Here is a 19596-nt window from a genome sequence, read left to right as displayed (position 1 = left end):
CCTCCCCATATCCTCAAGTCCATTCTCAAGTAGGTCTGTGTCTTTATTCCCGTTTTACCCCTAGGTTCTTCATGACATTTTTTTTTTAATTCCATATATATGTGTTAGCATACGGTATTTGTCTTTCTCTTTCTGACTTACTTCACTCTGTATGACAGACTCTAGGTCCATCCACCTCATTATAAATAGCTCAGTTTCGTTTCTTTTTATGGCTGAGTAATATTCCATTGTATATATGTGCCACATCTTCTTTATCCATTCATCCGATGATGGACACTTAGGTTGTTTCCAGCTCCGGGCTATTGTGAATAGAGCTTCAATGAACATTCTGGTACATGTCTCTCTTTGAATTATGGTTTTCTCAGGGTATATGCCTAGTAGTGGGATTGCTGGGTCCTATGATAGTTCTGTTTTTAGTTTTTTAAGGAACCTCCATACTGTTCTCCATAGTGGCTGTACCAATTCACATTCCCACCAGCAGTGCTTGATCCTATTTTTCCAATTTCCATGCATACTGAGTTTCTGGAGAAGGTGGGAGGTGGCAGATTGGAATTGGGGTTGTGAGGAAAGATGGAGATGGTTTAATGGGTAAAGAAATTTTAATGTAAAAAGGTTGGAGGGCACAAATTTATGTTGGTGCCAGTTTACATTTGAGTCGTTTTCTCCTGACATGCTCCCCAGCCAGTCTTGAGGAATGCTCAGAGCTCCCCACTGCGGGGCCACAAAGAGGTAGCATGGATGCTGCAAGATGCTGGTGGCTTAACATTGCAACTTTGTTTAAATCCTCTTACTTGGAAGTCTTGTCCAGTGTCAGTATTTATTAGTGTTTCTACTGATTTTTTCCCATGATAATTACATAGCATGAAGAAATTGTAAGGGGCTTTCCTCTAAGCCCCATACAGATGCTCCCAGGTCCCCCTAGTTTATCTCAGCAGATTGTATACACATGGTTTTCTGTGTCTGTCATGACTGGGAAGCACTGGCATAGAGAGCTATAGATGGACGGTTGACCTGAGGTCGAGAGGGTGAGAACGACTCTCTTTCCCCATCATTGACAGCAGCTCCCAAATCCTGGGTTCTCCAGGGAGTCCTTCTATATGTTGGAACCTTGGACTCGCTTTGAATTTTTCTGGGCAATTTTAACTGTCTGTGAGTCTTTCCTTTCCCATTTGCACTGATTTTAAGACTAATCCATATGCAGACAAAGGAACATTAAACATTTGAAGATTTCTAGTTCGTCTCTCCCCAGCCTGTGAACTCTTTGAATGCAGTCAGGTCTTAAGTATACTGCAGTGTACTTCCAGGTGAAGATGTGTTGATTGCTTAAAGGCTTCCTGAAAACAGTTTCTTTCTTTCTTTCTTTTTTTTTTAAAAAAGTGGGCCTCTCACTGTCGTGGCCTCTCCCGTTGCGGAGCACAGGCTCCGGACGCACAGGCCCAGCGGCCATGGCTCACGGGCCCAGCCGGTCCGCGGCATGTGGGATCTTCCCAGACCGGGGCATGAACCCGCGTCCCCCGCATCGGCAGGCGGACTCCCAACCACTGCGCCACCAGGGAAGCCCCTGAAAACAGTTTCTGTTGTGAGATGATAAAGTACAGGCTTCTCATGGTTTCATAGAACCTGTGGTTCGATTGTCCTAGTCTTGCCTCATCTATTCTTTTTTTTTTTTTTTTTAGTGGCTTAAAACACAGTTTTTATCTCTCATGGTTGTGTGGGTTGACGGGGTTCATCTGGCCCATTCTTTCTCGGCCATGCCTCATCTATTCTTATTTTTGAGATGTGAGTGTTAATTTTAGGCAGGAAAACAAAACTCCTGCTTATATCTTTTCAGCTTGTGGACTTAGGTAGAACTCTTCGCATAGTGCAGGAAGATTGGTGTTAGGGGATCGACGAGAGCGGGTGACACTCTGGTTTGCTGGGTGACCAGTGAGGTAGCGCCTGGAGGGCCGGCTGCCCAGCGGGGAGCTCCAGTGGGCTCCAGGGCACACTCTGAGCAGTTGTCCCAGATGAAGTGAATTCTGCCACTGGGATTTTTGATGTTGGTTTTTTAGTTTTTGTTTTTTTTGAGACACTGCCTAAAGGAATGTAGAAATGAGCAAAGCTCAAATCCTTCTTGGAATAAGGAAGAATATGAACAAGTGAACTTGACTGGCCAGTTTGCTATTTGAAGTTTAATGACATTTGGTTTCCAAAATGATCATTTTATCCATTATCTTTTGTATTTTACTTAAAGACATTAAATCAGTAATGCTTCAGGTGAAATAGATATGTTATCTTCACTTGTATTTCCCAGATGTTGACTACCTTATTTTAGATTTCTAAAGTAAAGGGATGGGTTAATTTGCACTGCGTGTTTCACCACCACTGGTGGTGGTGGTGGGATTTCAGCAGGACTCCCTGCAGCCGCACTTGGTGTAGTTGCCTCAGACTGAGCAGGGACGTTTGCACAAGTGCCGACTATTAGCAGGGTCTTCAAGGGGAATGCTGTTTAAAGAAAGGCAGTTCTTCTGTTTAGCTTCAGTTCTAAACATTATCCTGTGTTCAGAAGTGGGTGAAATATGATTTAAGTAGAAAATTTTAGCTATGTATAAATTTGTTCCATCTTTTATACTTTAGGGAGGACTTTAGAGCCCTGTGGGTCTGGGCCTCTTCCCTCTAGCTCACTTATTCCCCTGTGATTTTAACAAATTATCCTACAGGTGAGTCTGTTTCCTCATCTGTTAGGTGGGGCATTAACTGTGGACAAGGTTGTTGTGAGGATTAAACAAGACATTGTCTGTAGGTAGGGTTCTGGCGCACAGCCAGCGCTCTTGTCTTCTGTATTTGGTTTATTTTTTTCTAAACAACTTTGATAATATCAGTATCATATTAGAATCCAAAATACGCCTTTGTTCTTTTTAAAGAAAAGATGAAAAAAGATTTCTTGGGTAGTGTCAACTCTTAAAAATAATCAAAATTTCAGTACTCATACAATGGTTATTTCTAGTTTGTAAAGATACTATGAATAATAAATATGAAAACTTGTTTCATAATTAGACTTGTAGAGGAGATTTGAGTGGGTTTTTTTTTTAATTTTTATTTTTTAGGTTTTGTTTTTCAGCTGAAAAATTAAGTTTGAAACCGAATGACATGTGTTCATCATTCCTGTATGCCTTAGGAACACATTTTCTATTCTCCCTGTACATCTCTACCTTTCTCTGTGATGTTTTAGCTACTTTAAATTCTGTTTTGTGGAACATAAACAAGTGTTTATGAATATGTATTAGTGAAAAGCAGATTTTCGACTTAGTGAACAGAATTAAAATTTGGTAACAGATTTACTGTCTTCAGTTTTGATATATTCTTTTTCTTTGGCACTTTGAAACCATCCCTTACAAGTTAAAAACCTCAGAATTATTGAATGTCCTGGGATTCTCCACTAAGAGATGGCTTGACTTTCAGAATTCATCTCACATAAACTTTAGTGATGTGAGCCAGTTCACTTGTACTGGAAGCCTACTTGTGCAGATGGTTTCTCTGCCCTCTCCTCTGGTAGTTCCAGAATACGTTTCCTCAAATATTAATCTTACATAATTTCCCTCCTGAAAACTCCAGCATTGACCCATTGCCAGTAGAAGAAAATCCACACTCCTTTGCGTGGCACAGAAGGCACTTTAGGCTGGTTTTGACCTGATTTTTCAGCTTCAGCATCTACCATTCCTCCCTTCTCTTAATCCAGGCAGAGTAACTTGCATGCACCATTATTTCTGCTTAGCGTATTCTCTTTGCATGGCAAACCCCAGCTAACCCTTTCAAACCCATCTCACGTACTGTCTTGCTGAGTCTCTCGTGGACTCTTGGGGGCAGCATCAGACCCTCCTCAGCCCGCACTGTTCTTTCTTCCTAGGCTGGTGGTCATACCTCTCCACACCCGTCCACCCGCCAGCATGAGCCTCCCAAGGACAGGACCACGCCCAATTCCGTGTCATGTCCCTGGCTTTGGGCACAGAGCCAGACCCAACTAACTGCTCGAAAAATGGCTTCTTCAGCCTGTTTTTCAAAAAGAACAATCTATACGTTTGCGGTAGATTAAAGCACAGTGACGAAAATGCAGTAACAATCAGAATTCACACCAGGCGAATTGTATTTCTGTCCTGGTGCATGATGGTGAGTAGAGAAGCTCTATTATTACATGTAGGTGACTCGTGGTACTGGTGTGTGTCTTGCCTGAGGTGTGACAGGATGAATAGGAATCTCTGGTGCACTGGCAGACCTAACTTGAGAAATACCCGTGAACTTAGAGAAATCAAATACTGTTAGGGAAGGCGAATATTTCATTTTGGAATATTTTTTACAGGAGTCATTATTGTTTTGGGTCATTAAAGTGTTTGTTTTAACATAGTTGTACTTTACCTTTAAAACTTGATTCAGAAAAAAAAATTTTCAAATCAGATCTGGAGTAGATTACTTATGTTATAAGAGTGTCTTGTTTCTAATTACCATTCTTGCTAATATAATTAAAATGTAGTTTGTGAAAAGTCTATTGTCACATAATTTTAGTCATTTATTGTATAAAGTAGTACTTCTGTGTTAGAAAATTCTTAGTTTTAATCGTAAATTACAATAATAACTAGAAAAGTAGTTTATGCTTCTTACAAGTAATTCAAACATATAGAAATAGAGGAAAATATAAAAGCCTCATTCCCCTCCTTGTATTTTTTTAAATTAATTAATTAATTTATTTTTGGCTGCATTTGGTCTTCGTTGCTGCGCGCCGGGGCTGCTCTTCGTTGCGGTGCTTGGGCTTCTCATTGCGGTGGCTTCTCTTGTTGCTGAGCACGGACTCTAGGTGCGTGGGCTCAGTAGTTGTGGCTTGCGGGCTCTAGAGTGCAGAGTCAGTAGTTGTGGACCACAGGCTTAGTTGCTCCGTGGCATGTGGGATCTTCCCAGACCAGGGCTCAAACCTGTGTCCCCCTGCATTGGCAGGAGGATTCTTAACTACTGCGCCACCAGGGAAGTCCCCTCCTTGTATTCTTTTTTTTTTTTTTTTTTTTTTTTTTTTGTGGTACGCGGGCCTCTCACTGTTGTGGCCTCTCCCATTGCGGAGCACAGGCTCCGGACGCTCAGGCTCAGCGGCCATGGCTCACGGGCCCAACCGCTCTGCGGCATGTGGGATCTTCCCGGACCGGGTCACGAACCCGTGTCCCCTGCATCGGCAGGTGGACTCTCAACCACTGCGCCACCAGGGAAGCCCCCCTCCTTGTATTCTTGCAAACTTTTTCTGTACATTTATAAACTTGTATAACTTATATAAAAGTATATGTTTATATGCACACATACAAACATAACAGTATTTTTAAGAATATATGGCCTCTACTAATAAATTTTCATTAATTGAAAAGTCTGGCGATGTTTTCTATTACCAAATATAGTAGTTTCTTGTAATGCTTTAATTGAAAGTAGAAGTTCATTTGATGGTATTTGCACACATGAATTTGGTATGACGTACTGATTGAAAGAGAGAGGGACTAATATGGGCCCAGGTGGTAAATTAAATCACTTGTTTGGTATCAGTAGGAATTCTCTGATGCTGGGAAGATGAGAAAGGAACCACTTAAGTGTGCCAAAGATTTTAAGAGTTGGACTTGGAGGCGGGAGGTGAGGGCCTGCCCCTGCCCGTGGTTGTGTAACCCGAGGCCTGTCTGCGTGGTCGTGGTTGTGGCTGTGAGGACGGCTGGGCGTGTTCCCACACAGGAGCAGAGCAGGGCCCCCTCCAGTGGGGCTGCACCTGGCGCTGGGCAGGGCTGGGGGGCTTGACTCCACCTAGGGCTCTTCTCAGGCGCTCATTTCTGCTACCCTGTCCCTTTCTTCCCCGGGCAACAGTGTTTTAAGTTTTTGTTCATTTTTTATTAAAAAATTTTTAATATCCCCTCCCCCCCTCCCCGAGATGAAGCCAGTTGTACCTGCCTTTCTCCATTTGTACTTTCACTTAAAAATAAATCCTGGGGGGCTTCCCTGGTGGCGCAGTGGTTGAGAGTCCGCCTGCCGATGCAGGGGACACGGGTTCGTGCCCCGGTCTGGGAAGATCCCACGTGCCACGGAGCGGCTGGGCCCGTGAGCCATGGCCGCTGGGCCTGCGTGTCCGGAGCCTGTGCTCCGCAACGTGAGAGGTCACAACGGTGAGAGGCCCGCGTACCGCAAAAAAAAAAAAAAACGTTAAAAATAAATCCTGGGAGTTATTCCACAGCAAGTATTCAAGCAATTCTGGAAATCACTGCTGTGGAGCCCCTCCCCACTCCTGTAGCTGCGCAGCACTTCAGGTGTGGGTGCAGCGTCTGTTCCTCCCCGCGGTCCTGGCCGCTTCTGCCACGGGCAGTGCTGTGCACGCATCGTCTTTTCTAGAAGAGATTCTCAGAAATGGAATTGCTGGGTCACAGGGTGGTTGGATGCACATGGAATTTTGTCATCACTACTTAATTATTAATTCGTGTTGGTGGATACTAGCTCTTTCCTAGGAAGGAGTTTGAATGTTGAGTGAAACCCGTCTTAAATCGCTCTCTTCTTAGTCTTGGGTGGAACACTGGGTCTGGTAACAGTGTTTTATTGTGAACTGCTATTGTGTTTGCTGAACTTTGCCATCGGCTGTTTCAGGATTTGTGTAACCTCTGGAGTATAGACGAATCACTATTAAACACAGAATTTTCTACTTCTGGCTGGCACTCAGGACCCCGTACATTTAAGGCATGGAATCGGAGTTTCAGGCTCTGCTGTGATCGGAGTGTGTCCTCCTGAGGGCTCAGCGAGCTCCACGCACTTTCCACATCCCTTAGTAGCAAAGTGGCCAAGAGCATGAGCAGACCAATCTGGTTTTTCATCCCCATTCTGTCACTAGTAGCTACCCTGTAAATATGGGATACTAATAGTTTAAATTTGTAGATTTGTTGTAAGAATTAACTCAGGTACTATGTGCGTGACTAGCTTAGCACAGAACCTGCTGCATAGATAGCAATTCATACTCAGTAAATGGTAGTTACTTGTATTATTTACACAAGTATAGTTTGTAGCTTAGTCATGTTGCCCTCATTGATCTTCCAGAAACCTAGTTCAGGGGAGATTTACAATCTGTCCGTCGGCCGTCCCTCGGCATCTGCCTTCCCTCACCTTCTGCTCCTCTGAACCTTTCAGCTGAAAGGCCTTGAAGAGAGCTCACCTTCATCAGCCACCTCATGCCACGATCTAATCCTCTTGTGGCCTAGCCCAGCCAGTCTGGTAAGCCCTCCAGTTCTCCCCACCCCCAGCCCCAAATGCCTCCTGCCTTTTGGGGGAAAAGTGCAGTCCAGTTCCCTTCCGGTTGAACCTCTGCAGTGGCATAGCCTCCAGATCTGAGCAAGCTTCGCCAGCAGTCCTTTCCTGAGCCTTTGCTTCTTGAGCGTGATCTTTCTCAACTCTTGAGCCTTTTCTTCATTCTGGAAGGTTGCTATCCATTTGGTTTTGTCCCAGGATGGATTCAAACTAACTTAATTTAGAAAAACTTATTTGTCATGCTAGCCCACCCTCGGGTTCAAGCAAATTAAAAGCTTCACATCCGGGCTTCCCTGGTGGCGCAGTAGTTGAGAGTCCGCCTGCCGATGCAGGGGACATGGGTTGGTGCCCCAGTCCGGGAAGATCCCACATGCCGTGGGGCGGCTGGGCCCGTGAGCCATGGCTGCTGAGCCTGCGCATCCGGAGCCTGTGCTCCGCAACGGGAGAGGCCATAACAGTGAGAGAGGCACGCGTACTGCAAAAAAAAAAAAAAAAAAAAAAAAAAAAAAAGCTCCACATCCTGCAGCGTAAAGGTGTAGGTCTGCTCAGGCACGTGGACGTGGGGTAGTTGGAACCTGCTGTGGCCTCTCCATGAAGCTGTGTGACCACAACAGACATGATGACGGTGGCCTCTCCAACCTGGACCTGGCTGCTTCTGGCCCCATTCTGCGGTTTGTGCTTAGAGGCCAAGCCTGAGAGTGGAGTTGGTCCTCAAAGAGGCATCTTCTTGGGGACACCCCACCCCACAGTAATATTCCCTGACCAGCTCCCCTCAGCCAGAGGATGGGGTGGGGCTTGTCTTTTACTGGCTACAGTATCTGTGTTACTTAGGAAGGTAGGTGTGGCAGTTCCAGACCATGTCGCAGTCACCGGTGCAAACCTGCCTGAGATGCATCGTGCAGCTGTACCAGAACTGCAGTTTTCAGGATGTTAGTGTGGCCAGCGTGTTCTTCTTTCTTCAAGGGGTGGGGGAGTACGGAGCACTTCTCAGAGGAGAACTCCCTGCCCCAAACAGCTTTAGCCTTTTTCTGCAGCGGTTCTTTTAACACCAAGTAGGTTTTTTCCTACCTCTGTGCTTATTTTCTCCAGTATACAGGCCCCATCATGGAGAACCATTAGAATTCTAATCCTCATCTGGGAGACGGTGTGGAGAGGGGCCGAACATGGAAGATTTGTGCCGGCTCCTTTGGGCCAGAAGGGGAGGGAAGGGTGGGCTTCTGAAGCTCTGAGCCTAGGTGCTGCAGGCAGGGGCCGTGCTGGTGGCGAAGGAGGAGCTTGAGACTGCGCGCTCCGGGAGCCCCTCGGCCCAGCAGCGAGGTGGGCAAGGGCTACAGAGTGTCCTTAGAACGTGGAGAGCCAGGGCCGCGCGGTTCTGTGTAGGGCTTCCCAGTGGCGGGCTTAAACAGCATTTTACGAACAGTAGATATACAGGAAGAACACTAAATGGCCTGCGTGGCGTTTTACTTAGAGTTGTCAGGAGATTGTAAGTCGTATGTGTGTTTTTCTCCTAGGTTCATTTTCCAGACACTGAAAGAGCAGAATGGCTAAATAAGGTAAGAGAAGAATACTGAACACCAGATATCAGTGGGAATTAGAGGATGACATGCCATACTTCCATATTTGGGGATTTGGACGCTGACAATATGTGAACGCATTCGGACTTAGCGGGTTGGCTTCTGCTCTCAAAGGAACTCGGTCATAACTGAGACGTTACTTGCCTTTTCTAAACAGTGCAGACTGTTTCTTTGACATGAGGAAGTTAATGATATATTCATAGTTGGATGTTTGGCCCTGTGTCTTCTTTCCTGATCAGCTACTGCTCAGATCTCTTTTATGATAGTCATAAGCGAAAATTTTGGAACATTATTGTGAAGAGGGAAATAACTCCCAAGAAATCTAGTGGTAGATAATAATGTTTCTTTTAAAGGTTATGTTTTTAGATCATTATACTTTGAAGTAGATCTCTTTTATCTCTATGTTTTATATATCCTTAGAGTTATATAGTAAAAACGAATGTGAATCATGATTACCCAAAAAGTAATCGCTAGAAGTTAGTCCATCCTTAAAGAAATCTCATTAATGTTGAGAATGATACAGTTTTAGAAAGTTGTTTAGCAGTGAGTTGAAACCACAGGATTTTCTGACCTTTTAGCAATGATTAAATGTGCTGATATGATTAAACAGCATATTTAACTAGAATAACTAATTCCTGCAACATATTGGTTGGTTAATCAATAGTTTACTGTTGTAATACATTTTAAAATTTTAGGTGCGTAGCAAAAAGGACGCCCTCCCCACTTTGCTTTTCAAAAATTCTGGTAAACTATAGGAGCATGATTTTCCATGATGACTTAAGTACTATACCATCTTGTTTAACCTGAGCTCTTTCTCCTTTTCAGACTGTAAAACACATGTGGCCTTTCATTTGCCAATTTATAGAGAAGTTATTTCGAGAAACCATAGAGCCAGCTGTGCGGGGAGCACACACCCACCTCAGCACCTTCAGCTTCACGAGGGTTGACGTGGGGCAGCAGGTTTGTTTCTTCTTAAGTGTTCTCACCTGTGCACAACTGAAAAGAGTGGTAAACTACCTGAGACTGTCTCTAGAGAAAGCTGCTTTGCGGAAGGCTGGCAGTGTGTGTGGGTCCTCCCCAGGTCTGCCTCCCATGGTGCCCTCTCCTCCTCTGTTGGGGCCTCGCCTCGTTCGTCCACTGTGGTTTCTCGGCCAGTCCAGGTCTGTCGGAGGCCCCCTCAGCCCCAGAGAGTCTCTGCCCCATGTTCTTCTGTTAGAATTACCTGTGTACAGGGCCTCCCTGGTGGCGCAGTGGTTGAGAGTCCGCCTGCCGATGCAGGGGATACGGGTTCGTGCCCCGGTCTGGGAGGATCCCATATGCTGCGGAGCGGCTGGGCCTGTGAGCCATGGCCGCTGGGCCTGTGCATCCGGAGCCTGTGCTCCGCAACGGGAATGGCTACAGCAGTGAGAGGCCCGCATACAGCAAAAAAAAAAAAAAAAAAAAAAAAAGAATTACCTGTGTACAGCTTTCTACCAGCTGTCCTGCTGGAAAGGGAGTTTGATGTGTAAACTCACTAAGGATGATGAGACCGACGCCAGCTGGAGGCGCCCGCTCCACCTCAGCGTTCACAGCAGCAGCTCGGGCTCCAGTGCTGGGCTTGCGGTGTGGCGGTAGTGGCACGGGGGAAGGGAAGGGCAGGCTTTGTTGTTGGAATTACGTTATATACAAAAGCAAGTCACTAATTCCAACACTGCTAGGAAGCCTCATGACCACCATTAAGGGCAAGTTTCCTTTTTTATGTTTTTAAGTCAGTGTTTACAATAATTAGCAACAGTTGAAGGTAATATTTTGTCTGTTGAGGTGTAATTGACACATAACATAGCATTAGTTTCAAGGTAACATTGTTTTTTTTTGCCTAATAAAAACGTGGAGTTCAGTAGTACTTTTAAACTCACACCCCAGGGCAGAGCCCGACAACCCACTCTCACCACGCACTGTGTCCCGATGTCTGTGCTTCAGCCTGTCGGGGTGTTAGTGGATGTGGCTGAGGACCATCTGACCCCCATCCATGTCACTGCCCCCAGACTCGTTCCCATCCCACACTCCCCAGGCTGTCAGTCACCCTTCCCCATCAAGGCCCATTTTCTGTGGGCAGAGAATGCTCATTCCCTTCCACGGTGCCTCAGGCGTGTGTGTCCTGCCGAGCTGTGTCGTGCAGGCCGTTTGCCTGCTTGGCTGTGAGGTCTGCAACACGCTGCAAGTCGGGGTGTGGGCATCCTTTTGTTTGAGCACACCGGGCCAGCACAGGACCACCATGGGTCACTACCTTTAATTTTCACTTTACCTCAGTCACCTCAAACGATCACGACAGGTGGGAAGACACAGCTACAAGCTAGAATGCACGTGACTGTGAAGGGCGGATGGTGACTGGCTTAGGCCTCGAGAGCCGTGTAAGGTCTGGGAGGCGCGTCCTTCCCCTGCCTGCCCCTCCTCCTCCGGCCCTGCAGTCACTGTCTCCCTCTGGCTGGCGTTTGTGTCTCCCAGAGTCAGGTAAGCTCATGCTTGCGCAGATTCCAGCTGGGTTTGTCTCAGGAAGAATTACATTCCTGTTTCACATGCGCTTCAGTTTGATGCTATGTAAGATCATCATCGGAGGAGACGGCAGGAATGCAGAGAGTGGTGCGGGTTCAGTCGGCATCGCCGTGGCTGCAGGGACCTCTTTTGGGCACACAGGGCCCAGGCTGGTTGATTGAAGGGGCAGGAGAGCCCGAGCAGAAAAGCCCGGGACCTGGGACGGTAGGAAGTGCAGACTTAGAGTTCCTCCTGCAGCTGGTTGAGGAATAAGGTTTCAGGACACCCACACTGTCACAGTGAGCAGTAAGACTCCAGAGGTCCGGTAGTTCTTCAGCTTGAGTTTTTAATGCTCAAATGTCATGTTGAAAACTTTCTTAGGAGGGGTCTCAAATCAATTAACGGGAAGAAGGTTTTGAAATGATGTTGAAATACAGCATTTATTGTAGGTCTGCCTTTTCTTTTTACAGAGTCATTTGATTGTGACCTTGTAGCATGTATTCGGTGTTGAAAATATAGCTAGTATTTTTGATTCACTCAAAAGCCCCATTTGTATTAAAATCTTAAGAAATGGAAAATTATGACATAAAGAAAAAATGAAAGGAAGTTATATTTTAAACAATTAGTAAGGATGGAGTAGAGGGCAAGGGTCAAAGTCATCTGGAAGAGACAAGGGCCCAAAGCTCCTGGGAAGGAGCGAAGCAGGGTCCTAGCAGAGCTGCGTCTGTGGCCCCTGAGCACCTGCTGTGCCAGGCCGTGCTCCTCGACCCGCATGGTCCTGTGTCCTGTAGCCTCGCTATCGCCCATGTGGAGCTGCCCTCCTGACCGTGTTTCACAGATGAGGGTGCTGAGGGACAGAGGTTTCACAACTTGCTAGAGGTGGAACAGCGAGTACATTGTGAAGCAGAGTTTTCACTCCTGTGGCCTGATGCTGAAGCTCGTTGTCTCAGCTCTGCTATGTCACAGGGCTTGGTTTTTCTTTCACCCTTCCTACGTTTTAAGTAAGCCAGTTCTTGTTTCAGCCCCTCAGGATCAATGGTGTTAAGGTGTATACTGAAAATGTGGACAAAAGGCAAATTATTTTGGACCTTCAGATTAGGTAAGTTTGTATTTATGTCATAATTAATGATGTGTGATGTCACTTAGCTGTACCCATAAGGTGGAGGATATAATGAGCACATTTCTTACCTGCTGTTTGATGGAATTGGACTAACTTCTTGTTGAAGACCTAAATTTATTTACTTTCTGGTTTTAGTTCCTGGCAGCCTAGATAATTGCTATCATTCATAAAACATGTTAAATAAAAGAAAGTAAAGGCACTACAAGAAAAGAAAACGACAGACCCATATCCCTTGTGAACACCGATGCCACAATCCTCAAGAAAGTGCTAGCAAACTGAATTCAGCAACACAGGAAAAGGATTATATACCGTGACCAAGTGGGATTTATTCCTGGGATGCAAGGATGGTTCAACATAAGAAAAGTGATCAGTGTAATGCCCCACATTAACAGAATGAAGGGGGAAAAAAAACCCTGCATGATTATCTCAGTTGATGCAGAAAAAGCATTTGGTGAAATTCAACACACTTTCATGATAAAACACTTAAAAATGAAACAGACAGAAACTACTCCAGCATAATAAAAGGCATATATTCCCAGCAAGCGGCATGCTCAGTGGTGAAAGACACACCTTTTCCTCTGAGATCAGGAACAAGACAGGGATGCCCGCTTTCACCACTACTGTTCAACATGGTACTGGAAGTTCTTTTAGAGCAATTAGGTATGAAGAAAACGAAGTGAATGGCATACAAGTTGGAAAGGAGAGAGTAAAATTATTTTTGTACACAGGTAATATGATCTATGTAGAAAACCTGAAAGATTCCAGAAAAAAAAGCTTTTAGAACTAGTAAATTAATTTAGCAAAGTAGAAGGATACAAAATCAATGCAAAAAAAAATCTGTTGCATTCTATACCCTAACAACAAGCAATCCAAAAAGGAAATTAAGAAAACAATTTCATTTACAATAGAAACAGAAAGAATAAAATACGTAGAAATTAACTTAACCAAGGAGGTAGGTGGAAGACTTGTACAATGAAAACTACAGAACATTGCTGTAAGAAATTAAAGAAGACATAAATACATAGAGATACATCCCATGTTAGTGGTTTGGAAGACTTAATATTGTTAAAAGTCAACACTAAAAGCAATCTGTAGAAGCAGTGTAATCCATATAATCATATATCTGATAAGGGATTGAGATCCAGAATGTATAAGGAACTCCTACAACTCAACAGCAACAAAAAAACAAATAACCTGATTCAGAAATGAACAAAGGACTTGAATGGACATTTCTCCAAAGAAGATACACAAGTGGACACAGGCACTTGTGTCCTGTGAAAGGGTGCTCAACATCACTGTTAAACAGGGAGAAGCAAAACCAGACTGCAGTGAGAAACCGCCTCACACCCATCAGGATGGCACCTATCAGAAAACAGATTAATGCGGAAGTGCAGGAATTGGAACCCCTGTGCACTGATGACGAGAATGTAAAAGGTACAGTTGCTATGGAAACAGAATAGTTGTTCCTCAAAAAATTAAACAATTACTGTATGACCCAGCACTTCCATTTCTGGGTACATCCCCAAAAGAATTGAAAACACGGTCTCAAAGAGGTATTTGTGCACTTGTGTTCATAGCAGCTATATTCCCAATAGCTAAAACATGGAAGCAACCCAGGTGTTCATTGACTGTTGAATGGGTAAGCAAGGTGTGTTATGTACATACAGTGGAGTATCATTCAGCCTTTATAAAGAAGGAAATCCTGCAGTGTGTAGTGTCCATCCTGCTACAACAGGGATGAACCTTGAGGACATTATGCTAAATGAAATAGGATAGTCACGAAAAGACAAATCCTGTCTGATTCCACTCATGTGAGGCCCCCAGAGGAGTCAGATTCACAGAGACAGAAAGTAGGATGAAGGCTGCAGGGGGCTGGGGGAGGCGGGGTCAGAAGTTGTGTAATGGGTATAGAATTTCAGTTTTGCAAGATGCAGAGAGTCTGGAAGCGATGATGGTGGTGAAGGTTGCACAATAATCTGAATGTGCTTAATGCCACTGAGCCGTGCACTTAAAAATGGTTGAGATGGTAATTTTATGTGTATTTTACCACAGTAAAGAATAATTGGGGAAAAAATTACTTAGGGATCTGCCAGGTGCCTTGCCTGCATGGTAGAGAGGTTTTCTCTGGCTCTTGTCTTCACTGTTCATGAGCCTTTTTTTCTTTTTCTTTTTTGGTGTCTTATTGACTGCCAAGATTCTGGCTTTCCCTGAGGCCCCGGCCCAGCTGTGTGCAGGCCACTGCTGAGCTGCTGCTGACTGACACACGGCTCCGCAGGGTTTGGTTTGTTGTTTTGGCTAAGGATCATTTTATTTTATCATGTCATCTTTGAGTTTCTAAAGTGTATTAATATAGTAAATGAACAGTCAGTACCAATTACCTTTATTCTAGAAGGGAGCATAGAATGTTGTGATGATGTAATACGGAAAACTCTGCGTCTTTAACATATTTGGAACTACTGCAAACGTTGGTGCCGTCAGTGCAGTAGAAGAGGAAGCCCCGCGTGTGTCTTCGGGTCAGCCGCACCCCGGAAGGGCTGTCCACTAGGCTGAGGATGGGCTTCAGGAGCGTGGGAGCCTTGTTCTCTTGTTCCAGCACCGAGGGAGCACTTCATACACATTCATTAAATAAGCATCGGAATGAATCTGCTACCGGACACCATTTTGAAGATGCAGCCTGGCTTTTGTGGTTTCAGCAGACATGACGGCATACGCAAGTTATGCAGCTCAGATATTTATGTCTCTAAAAAGTCTGCATTCTGCTTTTTCCTGTGTTCCAGATAAGGACCGTAACTAGGTTACTGGCCGTGGAGTTGGGGAAGGAGTAATTGAGAGCTATGAGGAAATAAATGATCAAGTCTTGGTGTGTGTGGGCGAAAACCTGTCGTTCACCATCTGCCTCTACAAGGGTGAGGCCACCAGCCACTGCAGTTGCTGACCTTCCACACACCCTGAAAGGAGTTCAGGGCAGGGATCAGGAATGAGGCCCTCTGTGCTCTGGGAAAACTGGCAGAACAGGTCTTCAGATAGATATATTCGGGAGACGATGTTATGAGCCCAATTTCTTGCATCTTCTCATAGCTAGAAAAGCACTGCTATCATTAACTCAGATGTCTGCCCCTCGTGGCTAGCAGCAACTTTCTGCCAAAATGTGTGCTTGACCGTACGTCCTCCCTTCACCAAAAGAACCTACAGGTATTGACTTTTACATCAGGACTGTGAATATTGGAAGACTTTCATCCCAGACGCCTTTTGTCACTATTTTGCTCATGTGCTTAGTCTCTCTCATGGTTATCAAATTGCCCCCCGACGCTCCCACGCAGGAGTGGGAAGTCCTGCTTCCAAGAGTCAAGGGTGGGAGTCAGATCATATGGATCCCATGCAAAACGTAGTGGTCGTGCCATGTTCACAGTAAAGATGGGTGCAAGCCTTACATTCAGCATCAGGCTGTATTCATGTTTGTTTCACATTAATGATCAAAAAGACTTAATTGTTGAGTAAAATTGATACCTCGGATGGGTGTTATGTCTTTAACCTTTGACATCAGAGGGCCCTGAGCACTGCTAGTTTCCTCAGTACGGGGAGCTTGGGCACAGCATTTATTTGTGGTGAAACATAATCTCAGCATTTTTTATGTTTTAAACAAGCATAGTTGTTTATAAAACAAATGAAAACTACGCTCCATCAAGAGACTGCTCCAGAAGCCACACTTTGAGAAGTGACATTTATACCAAGGCCTCTGGCCAGGCTGCCTGCCTCGCCACCCATGCGGTGGTACTGACTGGTGTCAGTGACCGCTCCAATGTAGGCACTAGAACACTCTGGCATGGCCAGGCTGCAGGTTACAGCTTTGCCTACAGTCTAGTTCTGGTTGCTTTACTATCATTGTATTCAGATTATATATCTTGCAGGTCTGTGGTGATTAAGAGAATGTAATACAGAACTTTTTCTTTGCTAGTTTTGTAGGAAACTGTGAGATTGATTTGGAGATCAAGCGATATTTTTGTAGAGCTGGTGTGCAAAGTATACAGGTAAGGTTTTTTTTAAGTTTCTTAGTCTTAAATTCTCTGTGATCTATTCAGAAAGAAAATCATGAAGTTTTTATTAACAGAATTTCTTTGATGTTAAGTTTTTGTTTATAGGTTATACTTGAGAGAAACCTGAAGTCAGATGCTCAGGAATCACTGAGAGGATCCTGCATCCTCCTTCTTGTGTCTGTAATGGCCTGTGGAATTGTTTTCTGTTAAAGTTTCGGTTTTCCATTTGAATTTAGATTCATGGTACAATGCGGGTGATCCTGGAACCACTGATTGGAGACATGCCCTTAGTGGGAGCTTTGTCTATCTTCTTCCTTAGGAAGCCAGTAAGTCAACGTTTATTTCATTCTTTTCTCCCCATTCACTGACAAGAATGTGTACCTATCGAAGAACAGACAGAGTGGAGAAAAAGAGCTTAACTCACTTTATTCCCTTTGGTGCATGAATCCTGCGTGCTTTCATCTCTTTGTGCCTTAACAGAGGGCTTCACATCTCTCGATAGACAACTTTTTTCCTCATTATAAAAATAATATGTTTGCTGCAGAAAATTTGAAAGCAGACCTTAGAAAGTATGGGTTGTAACTAACATTCAGCGCCTGTCACTGAGTATGGTATATATTTACTCATTCAATCCTCATAGCTCTGTAGTTAAATACTAACACTAAATACTTTTGCTGACCAGGACCTGAGAGTCTGATTTGTCCAAGTCACAAAACCAGTAAGTCTGGGATCTGCACCTGGACCTGCCCTGGTCTGGCAGAGTTGCTATCCTCATACTCACCCTAAGTCTCCCTGCAGCCATCCCCCACCCCGCCATTCCCTGCCTCTCGGGTGTGTTGAATGTAGCACACAGTATGCTGTGTTTTTAAGAGTCACAAAGATTAATTTTGACTAAATTATATTTTAACACTTGGATAAGCCATGATATTATTATTTCACATTCCATTTTTGGTTGTAAGTTGTCAATACTTATTACTCATTATTAGCCACAAAAGTAAGACAACAAACATGTCACCTACCTAGACTCTCCCTCACTGAGACCCTTTCTCCTCGCCGAGGCCCCTCCCCTCACTGAGACTGTCCATCCTCAGCTGGGTGGCTCCGTTCCTACAAGGCTCCTCATCTGGGCTTCTGCAGCCTCTGGCTCCCTGCCTCGGCCCTGTCCTCAGTGGACTTCACCGCTAGGGGTCTTGCCCGGCAGACTGACCCACCAGGGGCCGACTCTCACTCGCAGACGGTCATCTGTCCAGTGCAGTGGTGGTACCACCCCCACCCCCTCCCCCATCATCCCTGCCACCTCCCTCCTCCTCTCTCCCTCCTCTCCCAGAATGCTTCCCTTCCCACGACACGGGCAGCCAGGTTCCCTCCTTGTCCCTGTGCCTCGCAGCACACTTCTTAATCTTTGGAAGCCACAGCCATATCTGTCTCCATACAGTTCAGTAAATGTCTGATGAATGAATGGATCTGTTTCTCAGATACCTCTTCACAGTGTGCCATTTTTGTAACCTGCGATGAGTCCTTTCTGGAGGTGTCATTAACATCATGTGTAGTGTAAAATGGGGGTATTCATTTGAATAATTTGGTTCAAATAACTTAATACAAATTATTGTTGCTGGTTTTTAAAATACAAGTTTATCTAGACCAAACAAGTGGTGCTTTTCTGTGTAAAAACATAAGAAGTAAGTGTCATCACTTTTTGTTACCACTAAAATTATTATTCTCATTTGCTTTTTGTTGCGTAAATAATTGGCTTATTTTGAACGTATCTTAACGACACAAAACATGGTAAAATTCAAAAGCTATTAAGGAACATCTGTGTTAAATTTTAATTTATTAAAATTTTGAGAAATGAAGAAATCTGTAAAAGATTCAAATTTCATGGGTTTTTTTTTTCCCACATACAAGTTGTTGAAAAGACAGTATGTTTAAGAAAATTCCTTCATTAATGAATATAAAAAACTAATCCTTAGCAAGTTGATAAGTATTTTTAGTTTGCAGGGAATTTTTAACAATTTAAAGAAAGTTTTTTATTCAGCTCAGAATGTAACAAAATCCAAATCTTTAAATCTTCCTCAAAACTTTGTAGTATTCTTCATCGGATCTTTCTTAGGTATACTTAGTTTAAAAATAACATTGTAGGGACTTCCCTGGTGGTCCAGTGGTTCGGACTCCATGCTTCCACTTCAGGGGGCCCAGGTTCAGTCCCTGGTCAGGGAACTAGGATCCCACAAGCCGTGCAGCCAAAAAATAAAAAATAAAAAAAAAACATGATAATATTAATTTCCAAATGAAATTTTAGTACTCAGAAAAGCAGGATGAGGCTGTGAAAGGTTGAGGATCACTTGTATCCTTATATGGTGAATTACAGTCACCAAGCACAGGCTTCAGAGAAAAGGGACTTTTTCAGTCGCTTTCATCTGGAAAATGTAAGAGCAGAATTCCCTGCTGGCTGCCAAGTCCTTCCTCACCCCAGTGAAAAACAGAAAGATTTGGGGTTTTGACCATCCAGATGATTTAGAAGCATGGCAACCTTCAGAAGAATATGAAACTTTCGCACGTTTTTTTTGCTCGTTGATTTGTTTAGATTAGTTCTGATAATGTGCTACTTGTTTTTAAAAAAATAACCACAGGTGTCTGCAGTGCTGACCTCATTGAGCACAGTGGGGGCAGGGCGGATGTACTGTCCTCTTATTTCAGGTTAAGTGACAGACGTGAGTCCCACACAACCTCACTTTCCGCTCCTGGTTCTTTCTCTTCTTTGAACTGCGTGCTTTGAACAAATTACCATCTTCTCCCAGTATCCACAGGGGATTGGTTCCAGGACTCCCACGGACCGAAATCCGTGGGTGCTCAAGTTCCTTATTAAATGGCATAGCATTTGTACATAACCTATGCACATCCTCTCATATCCTTTAAATCATCTCTAGATCACTTATAACACCTAGTACAGTGTAAATTCTGTGTAAATAGTTGAAAGTCCAATGTAAATAGTTGCCCTAGTGCAGCAGATTCAAGCTTTGCTTTTTGGAACTTCTGGAATTTTTTCTTTCCTAATACTTTTGATCCGTGTTTGGTT

At 44.2% G+C, this 19596-nt stretch overlaps 1 protein-coding gene across 2 annotated transcripts in view; it reads left to right on the top strand.

The window, feature by feature from the left end:
- ESYT2 (extended synaptotagmin 2) overlaps nucleotides 1–19596 on the top strand; it is a 74476-nt gene that overhangs the window by 18348 nt on the left and 36532 nt on the right. For both annotated transcript variants that reach the window (XM_060107670.1, XM_060107671.1), the window contains exons 2-6: nucleotides 8793–8834; nucleotides 9681–9815; nucleotides 12389–12465; nucleotides 16442–16514; nucleotides 16757–16846. In XM_060107670.1, the coding sequence (XP_059963653.1) occupies nucleotides 8793–8834; nucleotides 9681–9815; nucleotides 12389–12465; nucleotides 16442–16514; nucleotides 16757–16846 (417 nt within the window). The remainder of the gene's footprint in view (nucleotides 1–8792; nucleotides 8835–9680; nucleotides 9816–12388; nucleotides 12466–16441; nucleotides 16515–16756; nucleotides 16847–19596) is intronic.

The sequence above is a fragment of the Mesoplodon densirostris genome, chromosome 9 (assembly GCF_025265405.1).
Source record: "Mesoplodon densirostris isolate mMesDen1 chromosome 9, mMesDen1 primary haplotype, whole genome shotgun sequence".
NCBI lineage: Eukaryota > Metazoa > Chordata > Mammalia > Artiodactyla > Ziphiidae > Mesoplodon > Mesoplodon densirostris.
Note: the sequence above shows the minus strand (reverse complement) of the source record. Positions and strands in the feature narration are given on the sequence as shown.